The following is an 18,058-nucleotide window of genomic DNA, read 5'->3' as shown; positions in this document are numbered from 1 at the left end:
ACGCACTTTTTTGGTGACATTGTTAATTTCTTGAAGTCACATCACCTGTGCAGCGCAGCCTACGAGCCAGCGCTTTGATGGGCGTAGCCTGTTGCTTTCGCACTCTCCCTCTCTCTCTCACGCTCTTCCGGTAGAATTGTCCGTACGGCTCATACAAGGAAATTCCGACCTTTTAACGTCAAGTGGACCCATGATCGCAAAAAACTTGCCGAAATGTATGACTAACCGGAAGTAGTATTTTTGACAAAGAAATACTCCCATCAAACGTCCACCTTAACTTTTGAAACTTTGTCTATGTTTAGTATGGGATTCCAAGTCTTTAACAGTGTAAAAAGATCAGTATGCATGAAACAGCATTTCACCCCCCCCCCCCCCCCTTTAAAAGTAAAACGTGGGTTGTACTGATACTGTACTTCAAAATGCAACAGTGTAAAAATTGCCACACAGAATAAAGTAACTGTTCAAGATCCATTGCACTGTAAAAAAAAGGCAAATTTTGAACTTTTGCAGTAGAATCGACTTGGATGTTTAAGTTATTTCAACTTAAATTATGTTTAACTGACTTTAAAAAATGAGTTACATCTTGTATAACTAATAAAAACAAGTTTAACATTTCTTAACTTATATTGATGAGTTAAAACAATGTAAAAACATATGTTGTCATAACTTATTGAACATATAATTTTTTACAGTGTGGTAACTTATAAAAATAATATCATATTTGCATAAACTGTTAGGTAGACCGAGTACAGTTAGTACACTTTTTGCTTTTTCAGTTACCACACCAAAACTGAGGTCTGAAAATAAGTGTTTTTTTCATTTGACATTTCCTTTACTTGTCTATTAAAAGATTAATAATTCTTAACACCTATAAGTAGGTCATATTTGCCACAATTAGCTCATTAACACGATAAGCTTTTTCGTTCCAACTGTACCCATGTTGGGTACAGTACCCGAGTACAGTTGAGACACCCATCCGTAATGCCGTAAAACTGCCCAACCCATTTATTGAATTTGTAAAATACCTTTAAAATGAGAATTAAACTTTTTTTTTTTTCATTCAGTATTTTATTTGATTATTTATCAATAATAAATTGCCATTTGCCATTGGCAGATTATTTTGCTTATTTTAAGCAAAAACTATAGGGGAAAAAAAAATTAAATCCCAAAACAAGACTGATTTTTACTAGTCTAGTAAACACTTCTTACTTTATTTTTTAAAAAAAAAAATTATGTTTGGACTTGAAATAAGACAAAAATACTATAAGAAAAGCATTTAATCGTGCAACTAAATTGCATGTGCTGCAATAGGATTCTAGTGCGGGGTACAATTGATACACTGTGTCTAAACTGTACCCCGCTGACAACCTTGGACATTTCTCCATATTTTACGACTGCCTTACATGACACACAGCATGCAATATGCCAGTTTTCAGAGCACAGATTAAGGTTTAAGAAAATGTAAGTTAACTTTAACAGCCATGTAAGCTATTCAATGTGGAAGAGCTGTGCATGGTGAAATGAAAAATTGATCTTAGAAAAAAAACTTTCACCGATATCTTCGGACTGGAGAAGCGCACAGACTTCAAATTTTCCACGACTGAAGAGGACACTAATAGTAATACTCATGTGCGGAGCAAATATCACAGATCAGACCTGTTGTGCACGCAAGTTATTTGAGGTGTCTCAAATATACTCCTGTACCAACTGTACTTGGTCCTACTACCATATATCCCGACACAGTTAAAGGGTTACTTCAGCGATTAGCATATGGCTTTGTATCAGTAGAAACCTTGAAGTATAATCAAATGATTGTGCTTTCCCTCCTTATATCCCCCTGAGACAAGAGATTTATGCATTTTATTTCTGGAAAAATTCCTCCTATGATGCAAATTGACGATATTTGCATCATAGGAGGAATGTTTGGAATAAGGCTAAAGACTACAGCCAGCAGAGGGAGCCATTTCCGCATGTTTTCAACTCACGTATGGGGGATGGGTTACACTCATGGGTTACACTCAGCTTGCAGGGAGAGCTCAGCTCAGCTACAGGCACTCATTTAAACGGAGCTATGGTGAGCAATGTAAGTGTTTTAACTTCTCAAATTAATTTCTATGAAAGTTAAGCTTGCAAAGGCATGAACTGAAAAGCGCCAGACTGAACTCGCGTTGTGAATGTATGCCGCGAGTGTAGTCGCGATTACCTCAGCTGTCATCACGAGCTCATTTCTCTCACTCCTGCAGTTAGTGCTCAGTGCTGTGATACCTGCGCGGTGACTCACTCATTATATTTAACAGACACGTTCAGGTTTTAATTGTAGTGTCTTCAACTCAGTCACAGTAATCCAGTAACTTAGGTGGCTTTGGGAATGGCCTCACAGGGCAGCGAAGCATTCTGTGAATTGCAGTCTTTCATCCCCATGAGACAAAAATACATTTTCTGTCTTTTCTCAGTCTAGAAGGCACCAAATTCAAAAATAATTTCACATTTCTACTACATTGATGACCCAGTTTAAATACAGATTCATCTTCCCAGCGCTGAAGTACCCCTTTAACAGTTAGCACATTAAGATAAGCTATGAAAAAAAAATCATGTTTCTCTGCCTCTTTCTGGTTAAATAATGTTTATAATAATAGTTAATGCTATATTAACTATTCCAGGTTATTTATGCATACCATAAAAATAGTTAGTATAGCATGCTATGCCACTTTCATCAAAACCTATTACAAAGCTATAGCAATTTTATGTCATTAAATACGATAAACAGTTATTCTGGAACAGATGTGCGTCTCCCTTATCCCGTTAAAAAACATATTACAGTATGTAACCATATTCCATCCGTTCGAAAAAAAGTTTGCACTAACTGTTCTTTACAAGCAGCATTTGCCGTCAGGCAGGTAACGTTAGCTAACATAAACATATTTTTGCTAGCCTACCTGCTGCAAAATTACAAAAAAAAATTGTACAAATAGAGCTATTTTATATAGTGTAATTTATCACTTACCACTATCTTGTTTTTTCTCGTTTTTCTTTTCTGGCTTCCTAAAGCATAATTCTGCTTCATGATCGCCGAGGAGGTTTTGTATTTTGGCAGCAGAGATCGCGTGGTTGGGTGGCTGCTGTCAGCGACGACTGAGAGGGCCCCCTTGAGGGGGATTCCGATAACAGTGTCATTGCACTTTACTGCATTGACTATCAAAGGGGCACTCGAGCAGTTTGTCGTTGCATTTTATTCTTAACCTGTCGTATTCTTGAGGCCCCAGGCCAGCTCGGGGCCCCAAGCAATTGCTTGACTTTCACTTTCGGACGGGTACCCGAATATGGAAGTGAATGAGGCTTTGTGATTTTTTTTTTTTTTTTTTGTATCTAGGCCTAAGTGAAATTCTGCATCCATTGTACGATTTTTTTTAAAAAAAATTCCACCTCGGAAGGGCAACGTGAGTCGAGAAGGGCATATGGGCAGTTGCCCGGGCAACCTGAGCAACCCCCCTGTGCATGTCCCTGAACGGCAATCCATTGTTGTTAACCAAATTTATATTGCTTAAATACCTAGGTTAGGTATTTTCTTTCGGGTGATTTATAGATTTATAGTTTCATCATAACCAGTTTTAATTAATTATAAATAACTAAATATTAATACCCATAATTCCCTATTGACCTAATTTAATTTATTATTATATGTAGCCCAGTATAGCTAACTTAAAGGTTTTCAGCACATATCCTAGACAATGATGAATGAATGATGTTTTTTTAATGCATTTTTATGTATTTTAATATGTATTGTCCTTAAATAAAGAGAGATAATATTAAGAAGAGGACCTCTGGAAGTGTCTCTTTTAGTAGCTTAGTCGGTATAGGGTTGAGCATGTTGTTGATATAGATAATTTAATGAGTTTAGCCAATTCTTCCGCTGCTATAGCAATGGGTGGAATTTTTCCTGATTGACACTACAATGGTCAATCTGCATTGTAGATCCATCGAATCCAAGCAATGTTGTAGTACAGGCCTGATTCCAAAAAAGTTGGGACACTGTACAAATCATGAATAAAAACAGAATGCAATGATGTGGAAGTTTCAAATTTCACTATTTTAATTGGAATGCAACAAAGATGACATATCATATGTTTAAACTGAGAAAATTTATCATTTTAAGGTAAAAATAAGTTGATTTTAAATTTCATGGCATCAACACATCTCAAAAAAGTTGTGACAAGGCCATGTTTACCACTGTGTGGCATCCCCTCTTCATTTTATAACAGTCTGCAAATGTCAGGGGACTGAGGAGAGAAGTTGCTCAAGTTTAGGAATAGAAATGTTGTCCCATTCTTGTCTAATACAGGCTTCTAGATCGCATCTTTAGGATGTTTTATGTTTCTTTAGCCAAATGTTTTCTATGGGTGAAAGATCTGGACTGCAGGCTGGCAGCCATGATGTTGTAATTGAGGCAGTATGTGGTCTTGCATTGTCATGTCTGAAAATGCAAGGTCTTCCCTGAAAGAGACAACGTCTGGATAGGAGCATATTTTGTTCTAGAACTTGGAGATACATTTCAGCATTGATATTGCCTTTCCAGATATGTAAGCTGCCCATGCCACACACACTCATGCAAAACCATACCATCAGAGATGCAGGCTTCTGAACTGAATGCTGATAACAACTTGGGTTGTCCTTGTCCTCTTTAGTCTGGATGACATGACATCCCAGTTTTCCAAAAAGAACTTCAAATTATGATTTGTGTGACCACAGAAGAGTTTTCCACTTTGCCACAGTCCATTTTAAATGGGCCTTGGGCCAGAGAAAACACGCTTCTGGATTATGTTTATGGCTTCTTATTTGACCTATAGAATTTTAGCCAGCAACAGTGAATGGCACTAGTGGTGTAACAGATCACAAAACTGATGGTTTGGATCACATCACGGATCACGAGTCACGGGTCGGATCATTTTTCGGATCAGAAGACTATTTTCAGACTATTTTTATTTGCTTTCCATTTATTGTATGAAAAAAAATGGTGTTAGCATAACCTGTATGTTTTCGAGAAAATAGCCAACAGTAATATACTGTGAATTAACAAAGTAGACGTTCAGTTAAAGTCAACGTTCAGTTAAAGTCGACCCTTAGAGGCTGTGTTCAAAACCCCTCCCCATCCCCTTATTCACTATTCCCTACACTAGTTCACTGATATAGACCACTCGACAGAGTGAGCGAAAAGAAGTGAATGTGAATACAGACACTGATGAACACCTGCTGTTATCACTGAAGGAAAGAGAAACATGAACAGAAAATTTTTTGATTTTATCAACTGAAGATAAAAGAAGACATTACATCTCTGAAGATCTCAGCAGAGGATTAAACAACTCCACAAACAGCAGATTTTTTTTTACCAGATTCACACATTACTAACCAGACTGACTTTAATTCTGTCAGACGACTACAAAAGCTCTTATTGAGAATTAACAGATGTTGTTTTATTGTTTCGTCTGACGTTACCATTTTGGTGATCAGTGTTTGCTTTAGTTGGGCTCTTGAACCTTGACACAATAACATTAGTTTTTCTCTATCTGCTGTAAATGTGTGTTTTCAATACATTTGTTATACCAAGCAAAGCTGAGAACAAACCATGAGTAGATTATGTTTATAACATTTTCAAATCTAATCACTAATCAGTGTTTGATGATTTTAGATTTGGATTTTCCCAATTTGGTAACATAAACTAAGGATAAATGTGTGTTTTTTAAAGAATGGGTTAATTCAGGTAACTGTATGTTGCAGGGCAGAAGTGGACTGTAATAGCTTCACACACTTGCTTAACTATTTTGAATTATTGCATTCTGGTGCCTTTGTTCTGCAATACAATGAAATAACTGAACATGTATCTGTAGGCTATAGCTACATGTGATAAGCGCTGTTAGTAGAGTCCATGCACCGCAGACTCGACTCACGTAAATCAAAAGGAGATAGCGTGGAAAATCTGACGTCAACCAAAGGAGAGAACGGCGCGCATTTCCACTTAAAAAGCCAAAATCTCCCGTTTCACCATCTACACGACAACGCTATAACCGGAGTTTCTAAAAATATTCATCTTGGCCGAAGTTTTCAAAAAAGTTTGGGTTCAGTAACCGGATACAGCGTTTGCGTGTGGAGGAACAGCCAAACAGCATAGAAAAAGCTGTGGTTTTGAAAATATCCGTGTTCGTGTGGACAGGTCCTAAGAAACACTTATAGCAGACAAAGAAAAGATCTTTAGGTGTTGATGTTTAATTGAAAATATTTGGTCACCCTTATCATGAGATTCAGATGGGCTCTTGACCCTTTACTTCTTAAAGATTGTTTTTCTTTGTCTGCTATAACTGTGTTTCTTAGACACATTTGTTAAACACAAAGCCAAGAACAACAATGTGGTCAGATGTTTTTGGTTATGTTTTGTTGATGACATGATTGTAATGGGATGCTTATTTTGTTGTTATAGGGGTACTTCGGTGCTGGAAAGTTGAATCTATATTTAAACTGATTCATTATTGTAGTAGAAATGTGAAATTATTTTTGAATTGGGTGCCTTCTAGACTGAGAAAAGACAGAAAATGTATTTTTGTCTCATGGGGATGAAAGACTACAACTCCCAGAATGCTTCGCTGGTCTGTGAGGCCATTCCCAAAGCCACCTCTACTGTATTACAGTGACTGAGAGAACAGACACTACAATTAAATACTGAATGTCTGTTCAATATAACGATCGATTTGCCGTCTGAGTCTCACAGGACTAATGCTGCAGGAGTCAGATTACATTTAATGTCATAAATGAGCTGATGTAATCGCGACCACACCCGCGGCATACATTCAAAACGCGTGTTCAGTCTGGCGCGTTTTCCATTCATGCCTTTGGAAGCTTAACTTTCATAGAAATTCATTTGAGAAGTTAAAACAATTACATTGCCTAGCATCCGTTTAAATTAAAGGGGGGATGAAATGCTGTTTCATGTATACTGAGCTTTTTACACTGTTAAAGACTTGGATTCCCATCCTAAACATAGTCAAAGTTTCAAAAACTAATGTTGGACGTTTGATAGAGTATTTCTGTGCCAAAAATACTCCTTCCGGTTTCTCACAAGTTTCGGAGAGTTTTTTCGAGTATGGGTCTACTTGACGTTAATAGAACGGAAGGTCCTTGTATGGGCCGTACGGGCTCTTCTCCCGGTAGGGTGCGCGTGTGCGTGACTAGAGCAAGAGAGGAAATGCAGTCTCTCAGGTAGTGATGGGAAGTTCGGTTCTTTTCCGCGAACCGGTTCTTTCGAACAGTTCGTTTCCATGATCCGGTTAAAAAAACCGGATCACCGGTTCTTTTACGTCTTTACGTAATGACGTCATTTCTATCATCCCCGCGGATGAAAATACATTCAAACACATCCATATAAAGTATTTGTAATTAAAACTTAGTATAGTAATAATTATAATTGACATCATCATCTTGGAAACATTTTTTTTTCATTTATGTTTTGCAACAGCACTAAATACAGTTCACCAAATCGAACTGAATCGATTGTTACAACATCTACTTCAGCTCACCGGTTCTCGGAATCGAACATGTCCGAAAGATCGAACGTGTCCGATAGAAACGGTTCTCGATTCTGTACCGGTGATCCGTTGCAACCGGTCGATCTGACTCGAGAACCGCTGTATCAGTGTGTGTGTGTATGTGCTGAGCACAGGGTGCTGAGCTGCGAACTGCTGCAAGCTGAATAGTCTATATCAAACCTACTGTTTTGATTACATGTATTTTAAAATCTGTATCGACTTAGAAATAAGATAAAAGCTGTTCCAGAAAATATCATGCATTATTGATAAAACAAAAAAAAATGTTTAATTTGACCGTTTTACAACCCATTGTTTCCAAAACTTTAAAATAATATAGTGACAGCTTTGTTATGATGTTTCCAAACGTGATTCGTTTTAAATACACTTAACCTGCATTTCGTTCCTCTGAACAAATAACAGGCATGCGCAGCTCATCGGCTCATCGGTTCTCAGTATTGAACGTGTCCGACAGAAACGTTTTTTGATTCTGTACTGCTGATCCGAGGATCTGACAACCGGTACGTTCGGTTACACGCGCATGCTCAGTATCAGCTGCTCGTGAGTTCATCAGATCTCTCAGCAAAACATGTCTCACTTTAGCTAACGATTGGAGTTACAGCATCTACTTCAAGATATTCGTTTTATTTCTAGTTTGAGAGACTGTCACTGATGGCAGAAAGTTAATATCTACAGTATTTGTGGGATCAGCTCTGATTTGAGACTTGAACCGCTTAGAACGATTCAGTTCGATTTGGTGAACTGGTTCGACCGGTTCACAATAAAGATCCGGTTAAAAAGAACGATTCGTTCGCGAACCGGACATCACTACTCTCAGGTGCAGATCCAGTCCTCCGTGAAGACTTATGTCGCGCGCCGCGCTCCACTTTATTCCTATGGGTGACGTTGAGCGACTTCAATGCTTCAGCACAGCATTCCGGGAAGGCAGCGCTGCATTTGAACCGATTTGAATGCAGAAATGAAGGGAAGCTTCACAACATCGTTTCAGTCGTGTCTCAAAGTGGATTTACACGCCACTGCTGTCACAGGACTTCATCAAATCATACCAAAGAAGTGTGTTTTTGACGGAGCGGTCCCAGCGATAAAGGTTCGGTCCTGCTTTGGAAGCAGCTGGTGAGTAAAACGGCTTCAAATGTCTCTGCTATTGGCTACCTTCGCATGAGTAAACATCAGTAAACGACACGATCGCGTGCTTCGTCATTCAAAGGCGCTAACGGTTACTCCATTGCTGTTCTCTGTTGTATAACGTTACACTAGTCTGATGTGCAAAACCGTTTTGTTTGCTACCTCTAAGGTCTAGTCGCATACAATAGTCCATAAACCAAATCATGTCCTCATAAAATGCGAGTAAAGACACACAAAGGCCACTAAATACAGTACATACCACAGAGACGGACGTCTTGATCTTGCTGTTTTTCCTGTTCAATTTATTTCTGCCTCAGATTTGATTCTGGATCATTATCTGTATTAGCTGAGATAGCCATGGGTTTCTCCACGCTTGAGGACGTCACCGCTTTGTTTGCAATCGTCATTCTTTAGCTCCGGCGCTCGTGTTTTTCCGGAAAGACTCGGTACAGCCCATATTTCTTTTATAAATATAATAAAACTAAAGACTTTTCGAAAATATGAAGGATGCAATACTACTCTATATGTACTCAAGATTGACATGAGATTGACTGATTGACTGAAACTGAGTCAACTGACACCCCCCCCCCCCCCCCCCCTTAATGCCGGCAGCTACGACCTGTGCTGTGAGTGAGAGATCTCCATCCCCCATGTGCGGGTTGAAAACATGCAGAAATGGCTCCCTCTGCTGGCTGTAGCCTTTAGCCTCTGGGCAAACATTCCAAAGATGACGCAAATATCGTCAATTTGCGTCAAAGGAGGAATTTTTCCAAAAATAAAATGCATAAATCTCTTGTCTCAAGCGCATATGAGGAGTGGAAGCACAATCATTTTGATTATACTCCAGGGTTTCTACTGATACAAGGCCATATGCTAATCACTGAAGTAACCCTTTAATCACATCCATATTTTATGTTACCAAACCAAGACACTGCTAAAAGAATCAAACCCTGATTAGGACTTAATTATAAAAAATATTAAACTCATGGTTTACAGAAATTGTTTGTATTCTAGTGTCTTTTAGACTTCTTTTTAGACTAGAGATAAAGAATCAGCACATAGATCTCATCAACTGGGGCATCAGTGGCTCAGTGGTTCATGTAGGTTGTCTACAAACCAGAAGGTTGGTGGTTCAATCCCCAGTTCCACTTGAACAAGTGTCGAAGTGTCCATGAGTCCATGGACACTTCCAAGACACACCAAGGGTCCATGACACCTAACCCCAGCTGCTCCCGATGAGCTGGATGGCGCCTTACATGGCTGACATCGTCGTCGGTGTATGAATGGGTGAATGTGAGGCAAAAATGTAAAGCGCTTTGGATAAAAGCGCTATATAAATGCAGTCCATTTCAATGATGACAGTCAAAACAAAACACAAAAAAACATCACAAAACACTACTTAAAGTCAACACAAAAACAGCACGAAAAAAATGAAGGGCAATAGTAAGAATTAAAGAAATTAACCAGGCTATTCAGCAGCATAATTTATTTGTGTCGTAATGCATGCTGGGAGTTTTGAGTGTCACCATGGTTGAGATTCATAAGTCGATTCTTGATGTCTATGTGAGTCAGAGTCATTCAGATGTTTTGGCCACAAGCTGTTTCTATGCTCTTCAAATTATCTGGTTTTTGCAACACTGATGTTATAAAATTCTAGGTTCCTATTTTTAGAAGAAGAAAAATATATATTTATAGATAAGACTGGTAAATCATTAGTGAAACAGACCATTATTAAATATATATATAAACTAGGGCTGTCAAAGTTAACGTGTAACGCAAATTCCTTTTAACGGCACTAAATTTATTAACGCGCGTTAACGCAGTGCGCATTTTCTGTTTGATCCGTGGCATAGCCCGTAGTTGGAAAAGGAGAGCAGTCAGACGCAAAGGATGCAGCAGCAAACATTAATAGGGAAAGAAAAGGGTTGACATTAATATTCTAAACCAAAAGTGCAGCATTGCCTTACATAAGCTACTATCTTTTCTGTTTAACTTTTATTAGACTCCAGAAAGAAAAGTAAGTTTTTTTCACTGAGCACATTCTCTGCAGTCTGAGCACAATGCACTGCAGCTCACTCTCGCTCATGTATGAGGTAAATCATTAACACCATCACCGCTTACAGTACATGTGTTTTATTGAACTAAATACATTACAATCGGCTAAAACCATAGACTGTAAAAAAATATGGACGTAGTATCTGTGACGTCACCCATACGATTCCGATAAGCCGTTGCCATCTTGTGAGCGAGTCATCGCGTGTAACTCCCGGATAGCAGAAAATGGGCAAAAAGGCGGGATGTGGGCGGAGCTTAGTTGACGCAATGACTACAGTCGGTGGATAAATGGCTATCCACCTGTAACCACGCCCTTAATTATGCAGAAATTTAAGGCTTTATATAACGTAAACAAATGAGTTATAAAAAATTCACCCCTCACAGTTGTCATGAAGGTCAAAATTAGCCTTATAGGCAAAAACCACAATTTGTACCAGGCTGTATACATGTTTTTTTCTGCTGTAAAGTTGGGCATTTTAACATGGGGCTCAATAAGATTCTGCTCCCTTCTGGAGCCTGCCTCTAGTGGCCAGTTGAGGAATTGCAGTTTACATTACTTCCATATTGGCCTTAAGAAAGATCGCGGGAGGTTGCCGCTTGGCTAAAACGAATGCACAGGTTACTATCCTGAACAAGCGCGCACCCGAGTCCGTGTTCTTCACACTGTCCACATGAATCGCGGCCCAGTTCTGCACGCACACGCAAAATACCGGAAGTTCAATAGGGAATGCGGATCTCTTAAAGGGGCCAAACTATATTCCTACTCGTGGAATATGGACCTCCTCCAGGTATGGTGTGGTTCTGGTGCGCTCACTGGTACACATTACCTATTTTTCATACAAACTGTGCCCTGCTCTGAATTAAACTGCCAGTGTAAAAACTCCTTTTATGTTCTTAAAATGAGAGAAATCACTACTTACTGTTTTTACAATGCTTATCCTGCATGTTCAATAAATTGGTTTGTTTATCTGTTTTATGCAGGTCCAGGTATTGGTTCAAGTTCCATTTCTACTGTTAAACCTACTTCTTCATGTAAGTCTATATTTATTTGTTTGTTTTGGTTTTGGTTTATGATTTTAAAAAAGGGAAGGTAAACACTTAGATGTTATGTATGTAGATGTTATAGATGTATGTTGTGTAGAAGGAACACTAAAACATCTTTGTGCTTTTTATGTTCTTTCTTTTTTTTCATTAATTCCCTTTGTGAACAAGAAGTGTATTTAATTTTATTGGATGTACACTTGTAGTGTACTTCAAATCTTAAAAGAATATTTTTAAAAAGCTGTATTGCAGACAATGTAAAAATAAGGAAGATAAAAGCAACAACAACAACAAAAAACTGGTTTAGGCCAACTCTGGGTATTAGACACCACGAAAGTAGATCCGCTTTTGGGTGTGTTCATCGCCATAGTAACTATGGCGAACCCGGTTATGTTCTGGGTAAGAAGCTTTTAGATAATTATTTCTTATAATATGTTTTTAATTATTTAGATATTATTTATCTAATTATTATATTCTTAATACATTAAACATCTAATTTTTATGTATCAATCATTATTAAGCTCTTTAAATTACAACAACAAATTCCAAAAAAGTTGGGACACTGTACATATTTTGAATAAAAAAGGAATGCAATAATCTCATTAACTTTTTTATTGACAATGGAATATAGATAAAATATCAAATGTTGAAAGTGAGACATTCTGACATGTCATGCCAAATATTGACTCATTTTGGACTTCATGAGAGCTACACATTCCAAAAAAGGACAGGTAGCATTTTGAAACTAGAAACTAGAAACATAAAACTAGAAACTCTGTTGACTGGATTACTGCAAAAAAAGTGGAATATTTCATCCGACTAGCCTCCACACTGCCATCATCTTACATTCCGGAAGGGAAAACACAGCTGCCTACATTCAAAAGGATAAGAAAATGCCTCTTCTAGCTGAGGAATCTTCTTGCTGCACAAAATGCCACAGACTTTTACAAAGGATTGCAGTTCTCGAAGTTATTTGCGGAACCACCAAACTGGAAGAATCACACACCAGAGCTTCATCATGAACGTCCTCTGCACACAGCCGGTGAGTCCCATAAATGTAGTGCTACTAAACAGATAGAGAAACAAGAAACTGATCAACACACTAATTGATGGCACAAACAGGGGGCAAGACCCAAACGCACTCGAGACACCAGATTGTCACAAGCTTCATATATTGCTGCCGTTGCATGCTCTACCCCAGACACAAGAATTGCAAACACTAGTTTCCGACCATCATCTATACCTCTTGAAAACAAATTTTAAGTATTAATGAAAGAGAGTTATGAATCCCCAAACGTGATGAATGTGATCGAACACAGATTATATCAGCCTGCAGCTAACACTAATGCTAACAGGCGCTCAAGGTTGAGCAGACAGCGGCCCTCAGCTCAGAGCGCAACTGAGCCAAGGACTCTGATAATGGGTGACTCCACAGTCAGAAACATTAGCAGCAGAGTTACAACTACATGATGCCTTCCACAAGCAACAATTTCTGATGTAAACAGGGAAATTGAAAACATTCTGATGAAACATAAGACTGCAAATCGACTAATCATCCATGTTGGGAGGAACGATATTCAGAGAGAGCAGTCAGAACTCATCAAGTCAGATGAACAAGTTCAATGAACTTTTTGAAACGCCTTAAAAAACTGAAAGTTCAGCCGCTCATCAGTAGACAACTACCAGCAAAAGGAACAAATACAGTAGACTCTCACGGTTGCTTGGGCTTAATACATGGCTGCAAAAAAACTTTAACATGAATAGAGTGAACTTCATCGGCAACTTTAATCTCTTCTGAAGTCAGAGACAATTGTTTACATCAAATGGCCTCCATCCAAACAAACTTGGTGCAAGAGTGTAAAAGGACAATATTTTATATTTTTCCCTTCATCATCCTTCAGCTGTGTGTTTTAACCCACTCAACCTGATACAGAGTATGGACGACCACAGGACTTGAAAGGACATGCAGTTGACACATCCCACAAGGACAATGATAACACCACGCAGCCACAACAATTGCTCATGGACATACTCCCAGCTGAGCCCTGCCCACAGAGCTCACCACAGACAGACTGTGATGGATTAGAACTGCTCCCAGATTCAGCGCCCAAGGATGACTTTCTTGAAAATGGACAGCAAAGCCAAGACAACATATTTTAGCTTCTGATAACACCAGAGCAACAGCCCCTCTCACCAGACATGTCATTCCTCTCTCCAGCATCCCCACATCTGAGCTTCTCAGAGAAAATGGAGGAACTGATTTTTGTTGGAACTAGACTATCACACTCGATTGCTGCGAGCCCCCAGATATCAACCAAAAAGTGTCGAGCCAAAAGCCTTTGGGCCCAGCAGGGAACACACTCTCCTCCATCTGTTGTAGGTGAACCAAAAACAACTGATTCCAGCTCTGTGATGTGTTTTGTGTCCCCACTATGATAACAGTGACTTTATCAAATGTTTACAGAAGAAGTGGGAACCCAGTGTGCCTGTCTCTTTCTCTATTTCTGTTCTGTAACGTGAAAGAAAGTCTAAGGCCTTGTCAGGCCGTTTAGCAAACCAGAATAATCTGCTGCCTGTCACTTGTCAAACTAAGACTAATGTGTGTGTGTGTGGGGGGGGGGGATTAATACTGTTAAGTTAGCACTTTTAAACATCTGTTCGCTTAAGAACAAATAATTTCTAGTCAGTGACTTAATAACCACAAACAACCTTGATTTTTTTGCTTCTAAATGAAACGTGGCTAGATGAAAAATGTACTGCAACTGTCCTTAATGAAACAGCCCCTCCTAACTTTACTTTTATGAGTGTCTGCAGAGCTGTTAGGAGATGTGGGGGTGTTCCTGATCTTTTTAAAGATGTCAATTAATGTAACCAAATGTCATTTGGTGAATATTTGTCTATAGAATATCTGGGTATTGTGTTAAAAAGTGCTCCACGCATCCTGCTTATTATTGTTTACAGGCCTCCAAAGTACTCTCCAGCCTTTATTAAGGAATTTACAGAACTGTTATCAATAATTTCCTCCAAGTTTGACTGTTTTGCTATTGCTGAATATTTTAAGTTTCACATAGACAATGCTAAATCCAGTACAACAAAAGAGCTCATGAATGTTCTTAACACTTTTGATTTGACACAGCATGTACATGGACCCACACACAATCGTGGACACACTCTATATTTTCTTATCAGTAAGGGTCTAAACATTTCATCGATTGTTATTAAGGACGTGGCACTGTCTGATAATTTCTGTATTTTCTTTGATATATCAATCTCTCCTGCCATTGAATCTAGATCTGTCTCTGTTAAAAAGAGATGCTTAAATGAGAACAGTAATGTGCTGTTCATGAAGACTTTATCTCTAACACCAAGCATATCTGCAGACTCTGTTGATTTTCTCCTTGACTCCTTTAACTCAAAAGTTAAGAGTGTAATTGATGATATTGCTCCTCTGAAAGTCAGGAAAAAGAGTGGCAAACAAAAGGCACCATGGAGAAACTCAACAGCAGTTCAAATAACGTAAAGACAATGCAGAAAATCTGAAGGCATGTGGCGGAAGACAAAACTTGTAGTCCATTATATCTATAAAGACAGCCTTCATGCTTTCAATGTAGAACTAGGCAAAGCTAGACAGACCTTCTTCTCAAATATTATAAACAGAAACATTAACAACACACGCACTTGATTTAACGGTAATCTACTGGCAGCTCTGGTTCCATTAAATTACCTTTTTGTACAGAACTTTTCCATAAATTAATTTACAGTTGCTTACTGTTAATTTACGGTTCCCTCTGTGGGTTTTTTCATCTAACCCCTTTAACCCTTTTAACCCCACAGCAAAATCTTCAGCTTTAAATGAACACGGAAGAGTGTACACACTACAGCGTGTTAGAGTTATTGAAGCATTGTTGAAGTTCATGAGATAATTAAGAGATTAATTAAGTTATAACTGAGAACACCTGTTAACAAGAATCACTGAAGGACAGATAAACACAAGAACAACAACTGACTTCAGCCAGAGCTTTACATGAAATCAACTGAAGATAAAAGACATTCAATCTCTGAAGATCTCAGCAGAGGATTAAACAACTCCACAAACAGCATTACCAGCTTCACACATTACTAACCAGACTGACTTTATTTCTGTCAGACGTCTACAGATGCTCTTATTGAGAATTAACAGATCTTTAGGTGTTGATGTTTAATTGAAAATATTTGGTCACCATTATTGTGATAAGTGTTCGCTACACTGGGGCTCTTGGCCCTTTACTTTGTAAAACTGGTTTTCTTTGCTGCTATAACTGTGTTTCTTAGACACATTTGTTGTAGCAAAAAAAAAAAAAAAGTGGTCAGAAGTTGTTGGTTATGTTTTGCTTGTAATGGGATGCTTTGTTTGTTTATCTTGTCTAGTGTCTCTTCCCTAAACAAACCCATTCTTTTAAAAACACAAATTTACCCTTATTTTATGTTGCCAAACTGGGACACTTGTGAAATTATCAACCACTGATTAGGACTTAGTTATGATTATGAGTTATGACTGTCATTTCGACTCGCATAGACATGAAGAATAAGCATATGAATCTCAACAATGGTGAAAATCAATTAAAAAAACGAACAGATCAACTCGAACATCACAAAACACTACTTAAAGTCACCACAACAACAGCACCAAAAATAAAGGCAAATAGTAAGAATTAAAGAAAATAACCAGGCATAACCCAGCATAATGTATTCGTGTCGCAATGCATGCTGGGAGTTTTGAGTGTCACCATGGTTGAGATTCATACGCCGATTCTGGATGTCTATGTGAGTCAGCTTGATTCAGATGTTTTGACAACAAGCTGTTCCCATGCTCTTCAAATTATCTGGTTGCTACAACAATGATTTTATAAAACTATTGGGTTCAATTTTACAAAAAAAAAAAGCATTAGCTATATGTTTATTATAGATAAGACTAGTAATTTATTAGTGAATTAGACATTATTATTAAATAGTCAACATAATCTACTCATGGTTTATTCTCAGCTTTGCTTGCTATAACAAATGTATCGAAAACACCCCATTACAGCAGCAAGAAAAAAACTAATGTTATTGTGTCAATGTTCAAGAGCCCAACTAAAGATCAGCATAATGGTAACGTCAGAAAAAACAATAAAACATCATCTGATAATTCTCAATAAGAGCTTCTGTAGTCGTCTGACAGAAATAAAGTCAGTCTGGTTAGTAATGTGTGAAGCTGGTAATGCTGTTTGTGGAGTTGTTTAATCCTCTGATGAGATCTTCACAGATTTAATGTCTTCTTTTATCTTCAGTTGATGAAATCAACTTTCTTCTGTTGATGTTTCTCTTTCCTTCAGTGATAACAGCAGGTGTTCATCAGCGTCTGAATTCACTCTCTTCTTTTCTCTCTCTCTGTCGAGTGGTCTATATCAGTGAACTAGTGTAGGGAATAGTGAATAAGGGGATAGGGAGTGATTTTGAACACAGCCTCTGAGTGTCGTCTTTTTTTTTAAATGCTAAAATGCGCAAACGAATGCTAGCAGGATTTTAGCAACTTCTATAAACACGTTAAAACATGTTAACAATATATATATATATATATATATATATATATATAAAATATACAGGCCCTTTTATCCTTTTATTATAATTAGCATATTGTGATAAAGTTCATTATTTTCCATAATGTAATGATAAAAATTAAACTTTCATATATTTTAGATTCATTGTACACCGACTGAAATATTTCAGGTCTATTATTGTTTTAATACTGATGATTTTGGCATATCATGAAAAGGTTCTCTAAACAAGCTATTAACCTAATCATCTGAATCAACTGAATTAACTCTAAACACCTGCAAAAGATTCCTGAGGCTTTTAAAAACTCCCAGCCTGGTTCATTACTCAAAACTGCAATCATGGGTAAGACTGCCGATCTGACTGCTGTCCAGAAGGCCATCATTGACACCCTCAAGCAAGAGGTTAAGACACAGAAAGAACTTTCTGAACGAATAGGCTGTTCCCAGAGTGCTGTATCAAGGCACCTTAGTGGTGGGAAGTCTGTGGGAAGGAAAAAGTGTGGCAAAAAAAGCTGCTCAACGAGAAGAGGTGACCGTACTCTGAGGAAGATTGTGGAGAAGGACCGATTCCAGACCTTGGAGGACCTGCGGAAGCAGTGGACTGAGTCTGGAGTAGAAACATCCAGAGCCACCGTGGACAGACGTGTGCAGGAAATGGCCTACAGGTGCCGC

At 38.2% G+C, this 18,058-nt stretch overlaps 1 protein-coding gene across 3 annotated transcripts in view; it reads left to right on the top strand.

Moving 5' to 3' along the window:
• The window catches only part of LOC137060466 (endothelial cell-specific chemotaxis regulator-like), a 78,622-nt gene that overhangs the window by 9,565 nt on the left and 50,999 nt on the right, over positions 1-18,058 (top strand). For all 3 annotated transcript variants that reach the window (XM_067432457.1, XM_067432458.1, XM_067432459.1), the window contains exon 2: positions 11,751-11,801. In XM_067432457.1, the coding sequence (XP_067288558.1) occupies positions 11,751-11,801 (51 nt within the window). The remainder of the gene's footprint in view (positions 1-11,750; positions 11,802-18,058) is intronic.

The sequence above is a fragment of the Pseudorasbora parva genome, chromosome 1, assembly GCF_024679245.1.
Source record: "Pseudorasbora parva isolate DD20220531a chromosome 1, ASM2467924v1, whole genome shotgun sequence".
Lineage (NCBI taxonomy): Eukaryota > Metazoa > Chordata > Actinopteri > Cypriniformes > Gobionidae > Pseudorasbora > Pseudorasbora parva.
The sequence above is the reverse complement of the archived record's forward strand: the minus strand, read 5'-3'. Positions and strand labels throughout refer to the sequence as shown.